Source organism: Cyclopterus lumpus, chromosome 13, assembly GCF_009769545.1.
Source record: "Cyclopterus lumpus isolate fCycLum1 chromosome 13, fCycLum1.pri, whole genome shotgun sequence".
NCBI classification, from domain to species: domain Eukaryota; kingdom Metazoa; phylum Chordata; class Actinopteri; order Perciformes; family Cyclopteridae; genus Cyclopterus; species Cyclopterus lumpus.
The window spans coordinates 20294496-20301995 of record NC_046978.1 but is presented as its reverse complement, the minus strand read 5'-3'; the positions used below and the strand labels follow the sequence as shown (position 1 = coordinate 20301995).

At 47.4% G+C, this 7500-nt stretch overlaps 1 protein-coding gene across 2 annotated transcripts in view; it reads left to right on the top strand.

Annotated features, from left to right (window-relative positions):
• plekhg2 (pleckstrin homology domain containing, family G (with RhoGef domain) member 2) overlaps positions 1-7500 on the top strand; it is a 54472-nt gene that overhangs the window by 21420 nt on the left and 25552 nt on the right. For both annotated transcript variants that reach the window (XM_034547973.1, XM_034547972.1), the window contains exons 6-7: positions 5773-5923; positions 6836-6967. In XM_034547973.1, the coding sequence (XP_034403864.1) occupies positions 5773-5923; positions 6836-6967 (283 nt within the window). The remainder of the gene's footprint in view (positions 1-5772; positions 5924-6835; positions 6968-7500) is intronic.

The window sequence follows — 7500 nt, the reverse complement described above, 5'->3', positions numbered from 1 at the left end:
TCACACAGTCACAGTCACACAGTCACACAGTCACACAGTCACAGTCACACAGTCACACAGTCACAGTCACACAGTCACACAGTCACACACAGTCACACACAGTCACACAGTCACACAGTCACACAGTCACAGTCACACAGTCACACAGTCACACAGTCACACACAGTCACACACAGTCACACAGTCACACAGTCACACAGTCACACACAGTCACACAGTCACACAGTCACACAGTCACACAGTCACAGTCACACAGTCACACACAGTCACACACAGTCACACAGTCACACAGTCACACAGTCACACAGTCACACAGTCACACACAGTCACACAGTCACACAGTCACAGTCACACAGTCACAGTCACACAGTCACACAGTCACACACAGTCACACAGTCACACAGTCACACAGTCACACAGTCACAGTCACACAGTCACAGTCACTCAGTCACACAGTCACACAGTCACACAGTCACAGTCACACAGTCACACAGTCACACAGTCACACAGTCACACAGTCACAGTCACACAGTCACACAGTCACACAGTCACACACAGTCACACAGTCACACAGTCACACAGTCACACACAGTCACACACAGTCACACAGTCACACAGTCACAAACAGTCACACACAGTCACTCAGTCACACAGTCACACACAGTCACACACAGTCACACAGTCACACAGTCACACACAGTCACACACAGTCACACAGTCACACAGTCACACACAGTCACACAGTCACACAGTCACACAGTCACAGTCACACAGTCACAGTCACACAGTCACACAGTCACACAGTCACACACAGTCACACAGTCACAGTCACACAGTCACACAGTCACACACAGTCACACACAGTCACACAGTCACACAGTCACAGTCACACACAGTCACACACAGTCACACAGTCACACAGTCACACACAGTCACACAGTCACACAGTCACACACAGTCACACACAGTCACACACAGTCACACAGTCACACACAGTCACACACAGTCACACAGTCACACAGTCACACACAGTCACACACAGTCACACAGTCACACACAGTCACACAGTCACACAGTCACACACAGTCACACACAGTCACTCAGTCACACAGTCACACACAGTCACACACAGTCACACAGTCACACAGTCACACAGTCACACACAGTCACACACAGTCACACAGTCACACAGTCACACACAGTCACACACAGTCACACAGTCACACAGTCACACAGTCACACACAGTCACACACAGTCACACAGTCACACAGTCACACACAGTCACACACAGTCACACAGTCACACACAGTCACACAGTCACACAGTCACACACAGTCACACACAGTCACACAGTCACACAGTCACACAGTCACACAGTCACACACAGTCACACACAGTCACACAGTCACACAGTCACACACAGTCACACACAGTCACACAGTCACACACAGTCACACAGTCACACAGTCACACAGTCACACACAGTCACACAGTCACACAGTCACACACAGTCACACACAGTCACACAGTCACACAGTCACACAGTCACACACAGTCACACACAGTCACACAGTCACACACAGTCACACACAGTCACACAGTCACACACAGTCACACAGTCACACAGTCACACAGTCACACAGTCACACAGTCACACAGTCACACACAGTCACACACAGTCACACAGTCACACAGTCACACAGTCACACAGTCACACACAGTCACACACAGTCACACAGTCACACACAGTCACACACAGTCACACAGTCACACAGTCACACACAGTCACACAGTCACACACAGTCACACAGTCACAGTCACACACAGTCACACAGTCACACACAGTCACACAGTCACACAGTCACACAGTCACACAGTCACACACAGTCACACAGTCACAGTCACACAGTCACACACAGTCACACAGTCACACAGTCACAGTCACACACAGTCACACACAGTCACACAGTCACACAGTCACACACAGTCACACAGTCACACAGTCACACAGTCACACACAGTCACACACAGTCACACAGTCACACACAGTCACACAGTCACACAGTCACACACAGTCACACACAGTCACTCAGTCACACAGTCACACACAGTCACACACAGTCACACAGTCACACAGTCACACAGTCACACACAGTCACACAGTCACACAGTCACACACAGTCACACACAGTCACACACAGTCACACAGTCACACACAGTCACACACAGTCACACAGTCACACAGTCACACAGTCACACAGTCACACACAGTCACACACAGTCACACAGTCACACAGTCACACACAGTCACACAGTCACACAGTCACACAGTCACACAGTCACACAGTCACACACAGTCACACACAGTCACACAGTCACACAGTCACACAGTCACACAGTCACACAGTGAACATGCCTCCACCTCGCTGCCTGTCGCCTCCTTAAGCTCCAATAAGTAGGTTCTATGCTGTTAGACCAGCAGGCTTCCTTCAGGCCTCACGCTCACCAGCTCTGACTGGTTCTCCTGCACATTTCAGGACACCAAGTCATGGATCTATATATATATAAAGCTGACAAACAATTAATTATTTACCACCACATAAGACCAGATGTGCATGTGTGTTCTTCTGAAGGGAATTCAAACTCGTGATCCTCTGGATCACATTTAAATGTGCTGGATTGCAGGATTGTGAAGTCTTTAGTTTGAGTTGGTTATCCTGTGTTAAAAGAGAAATCCAGGTTCTCTGCCATCTGAAGCCCAAAGCAGCAGAATTGGATGTGTTTCAGACGTAATGCTTCATGAGACGGCATTACCAGACCTGGAGGGGGTCTCAGGAGGAGCACCCAGAGTGAGGACCAGGACAGATGCTCAGCTCATTTATTGTAAGGCTGTAGAGTCGCGGAGGCTCTGGAGGCCGGCGGGGGGGAAACCTTCCAGTCATGTTGAGATCAGATCCTTCATGGGGGACGTTTAGGTTCAGACTGGACTCATCCAGAGGGGAACCAGCAAGAACAAGTGCAACTAAAACAAATGACATGTCAGGTCGACTTAGTTCAGTCATGATTTCTTCTCCTGGATCTGATTCATAACCTTCGTTCATAACCTTACGTTGTTGCGTTACGTTGTTGCGTTACGTTGTTGCGTTACGTTGTTGCGTTACGTTGTTGCGTTGTAAAGTTATTATGTTGTTGCATTACGTTGTTGCGTTACGTTGTTGCGTTGTAACGTTATTATGTTGTTGCGTTACGTTGTTGCGTTACGTTGTTGCGTTACGTTGTTGCGTTACGTTGTTGCGTTGTAACGTTATTGCGTTGTAACGTTATTATGTTGTTGCATTACGTTGTTGCGTTACGTTGTTGCGTTAACGTTGTTGCGTTACGTTGTTGCGTTACGTTGTTGCGTTAACGTTGTTGCGTTACGTTGTTGCGTTACGTTGTTGCGTTACGTTGTTGCTGAATATCTGAGAACATTGTTTGTTTTCTTAAAGCGTGATACAAGTCTGATTTGAAACAGGTTTTTGTTTCACAAACGATGAACAATGCCAACATTTCTTCTGGCGACTGTTTAAAAGGCGGTGTTACCTGACTTCTGAGTGGTGGAGATGAACCCAGGCTCTTGGGAGCAACTGTAATTATCTCCAGTCTGTGATTTCCCTCCAGAGAAAGAACACAACATGAGGTGACTCGATGACGAACGAGACAAATAACCATGGAGGTGCGTTTCGTGAGCAGGAAGTGATTCGATGGGAATCTTTCCAAGCACGCTTTCTAGGAATGTCTTTTCCTATCTGCCATATGGTTTGAATTCTTCATGCGGACGTCTGCGTTCATTTATTTTAACTGAGGCTGAAGTTCAGTTTACAGATTACAGGTATCTGCTGTCTGAGACCACTGTGGAGGTCCTGGTCCTGGTTCTGACATTCGTATGCTCGCTGCACTTCATGAAGACACAAAAGTCCTGCTGACGTCCTCACAAGGCTTCAGAGGAAAGAATAAAAAGACCTCTCAGAACGCAGCGACACATGGAGATAAATCTTCAGGGTTCGTCCTCTGGGGAGCAGGGATGCTTTGGTTCTGTTGTTTGGAGGGTTGATGTTTCAGCCTGATGTTAAGCTGAAGTATAGCTCACAGAGATCCGTCCTCTGGAGTATGAATGACAACAGAAAGGTCATAAATTCACTGGATGTTCTGGATCACAGTGTTGATGAACAGGGTGAAACGTCCTTAAACTCAACTTTTCTCATTTCTTTTGTTAAAATGCCTTCTAGTTCCACAGATGAAGAGTTGGTTGGGAGGACGAGATCATCTCTTTGACTCCCAGAGTCTTGTTGTCAAAGCTGACATGAAACTCACAACTTGCCAAATTCACTTTTTATCTAAAACCTCAATCTTTCCTGCTTCATGTGTTAAAGCTGCATTCTCTCTCCTGACCACCAGGGGGCGACTCCTCTGGTTGTATAGAAGTCTATGCTTCATGTGTTAAAGCTGCATTCTCTCTACTGACCACCAGGGGGCGACTCCTCTGGTTGTATAGAAGTCTATGTTTCATGTGTTAAAGCTGCATTCTCTCTCCTGACCACCAGGGGGCGACTCCTCTGGTTGTATAGAAGTCTATGCTTCATGTGTTAAAGCTGCATTCTCTCTACTGACCACCAGGGGGCGACTCCTCTGGTTGTATAGAAGTCTATGTTTCATGTGTTAAAGCTGCATTCTCTCTCCTGACCACCAGGGGGCGACTCCTCTGGTTGTATAGAAGTCTATGCTTCATGTGTTAAAGCTGCATTCTCTCTACTGACCACCAGGGGGCGACTCCTCTGGTTGTATAGAAGTCTATGCTTCATGTGTTAAAGCTGCATTCTCTCTCCTGACCACCAGGGGGCGACTCCTCCGGTTGTATAGAAGTCTATGCTTCATGTGTTAAAGCTGCATTCTCTCTCCTGACCACCAGGGGGCGACTCCTCTGGTTGTATAGAAGTCTATGCTTCATGTGTTAAAGCTGCATTCTCTCTACTGACCACCAGGGGGCGACTCCTCTGGTTGTATAGAAGTCTATGCTTCATGTGTTAAAGCTGCATTCTCTCTCCTGACCACCAGGGGGCGACTCCTCTGGTTGTATAGAAGTCTATGCTTCATGTGTTAAAGCTGCATTCTCTCTACTGACCACCAGGGGGCGACTCCTCCATCCTCTCATCAAAACACCCTCCAGTGTCTTTTTTCAACACTTCGTTGATGAAGGGAGGTCTTCTGGACCTCGTCTCCTTCCCTCTCTCTTCGTCTTTGTCCTCTTCGACTCCTCCCTTGCTTTGTTCAGATCGTGTCCTTCGTCATCTTGCAGACTTCTCGCCATCATCAATCTCTTCTCCTTCTTCCCGTATCTTGTAATGGTTGTTTGTCAGTGCTCCAAACAGCTGTTTCCTCATTCCTAATCTCCTCCATCTGTCCTTTTTTCTTCCTCCAACATTTCCTCACCTCCTCTCTTCCCTCGTGTCCTGATTCTAAAGGAGGTTCCCTCTCACTTCCTGCTGCTTCTTCATCTTTGTCTTCGTCATCCTCCATCTTCTGCTTCAGAACTCTTCTTATTAAACATGAGTGCCCTTCATGTTGTGATACCTGGACCTCCATCGGCCATTTTGGATTCTGGTTCTGTTCATCGACTTCTTGCTGAATCCTCGTCGTAATGTTTGAGGGAAGAGAGATCCATCAGGAACCATTATAACCTCTCTGTATGCCTGTCTGTCTGCCTGTCTGTCTGCCTGTCTCTCTCTCCACAGTTCGGTGGCGGTGCTGAGGGACTGTATGAAGAACGAAAGTCTGGTTCCTTTCTTCCAGGAGAGACAGACGACTCTGAACCATTCGTTACCTCTGGAGACGTACCTGCTGAAGCCTGTCCAGAGGATCCTCAAGTACCACCTGCTCCTACAGGTGATACCCAAGTATTACATTGAGTACCTCGAGTACCACCTGCTCCTACAGGTGATACCCAAGTATTACATTGAGTACCTCGAGTACCACCTGCTCCTACAGGTGATACCCAAGTATTACATTGAGTACCTCGAGTACCACCTGCTCCTACAGGTGATACCCAAGTATTACATTGAGTACCTCGAGTACCACCTGCTCCTACAGGTGATACCCAAGTACTACATTGAGTACCTCGAGTACCACCTGCTCCTACAGGTGATACCCAAGTACTACATTGAGTACCTCGAGTACCACCTGCTCCTACAGGTGATACCCAAGTATTACATTGAGTACCTCGAGTACCACCAGCACCTTCAGGTGATACCCAAGTACTACATTGAGTACCTCGAGTACCACCTGCTCCTACAGGTGATACCCAAGTACTACATTGAGTACCTCGAGTACCACCTGCTCCTACAGGTGATACCCAAGTATTACATTGAGTACCTCGAGTACCACCAGCACCTTCAGGTGATACCCAAGTACTACATTGAGTACCTCGAGTACCACCTGCTCCTACAGGTGATACCCAAGTATTACATTGAGTACCTCGAGTACCACCTGCTCCTACAGGTGATACCCAAGTACTACATTGAGTACCTTGAGTACCACCGGCTCCTACAGGTGATACCCAAGTATTACATTGAGTACCTCGAGTACCACCTGCTCCTACAGGTGATACCCAAGTACTACATTGAGTACCTTGAGTACCACCGGCTCCTACAGGTGATACCCAAGTACTACATTCAGTACCCCACCTCTGAGAGCAGGGGGCGGGGCCAGTACTGGGATTTTCCCACAATCCTCAGCTGCTGCTGCTTCAGTTGCTGTTTTCTTATTAAATAATTTTCTCTTTTTCTCTTTTGTTCTCAGGAACTCTCAAAGCACTTTGACAAGAGCGACCCCAAGTATGAGGTCATCGAGGACGCCATCATCACCATGACGGCGGTGGCGTGGTACATCAACGACATGAAGAGGAAGCAGGAGCACGCCGAGCGGCTGCAGGTGAGCCAGGACACCTGGAGCTGGTTTAGAATATAAACCTGAAGCTCAATGAAACTCTAAGCCTTAACTTCAATTAAACCCTAAACCTGAACCCCAATGAATCTCTAAACCTGAACCTCAATGAAACCCTGAACCTGAACATCAATGAAACCCTGAACCTCAATGAAACCCTGAACCTAGCCCTCAATGAAACCCTGGACCTCAATGACACCCTGAATCTGAACCTCAATGAAACCCTGAACCTCAATGAAACCCTGAACCTGAACATCAATGAAACCCTAAACCTGAACATCAATGAAACCCTAAACCTGAACATCAATGAAACCCTAAACCTGAACATCAATGAAACCCTAAACATGAACCTCAATGAAACCCTGAACCTGAACATCAATGAAACTCTAAACCTGAACATCAATGAAACCCTGAAGCTGAACCTCAATGAAACTCTAAACCTCAATAAAACCCTGAACCTGAACCTCAATTAATCTCTAAACCTGAACCTCAATGAAACCCTGAACCTGAACATCAATGAA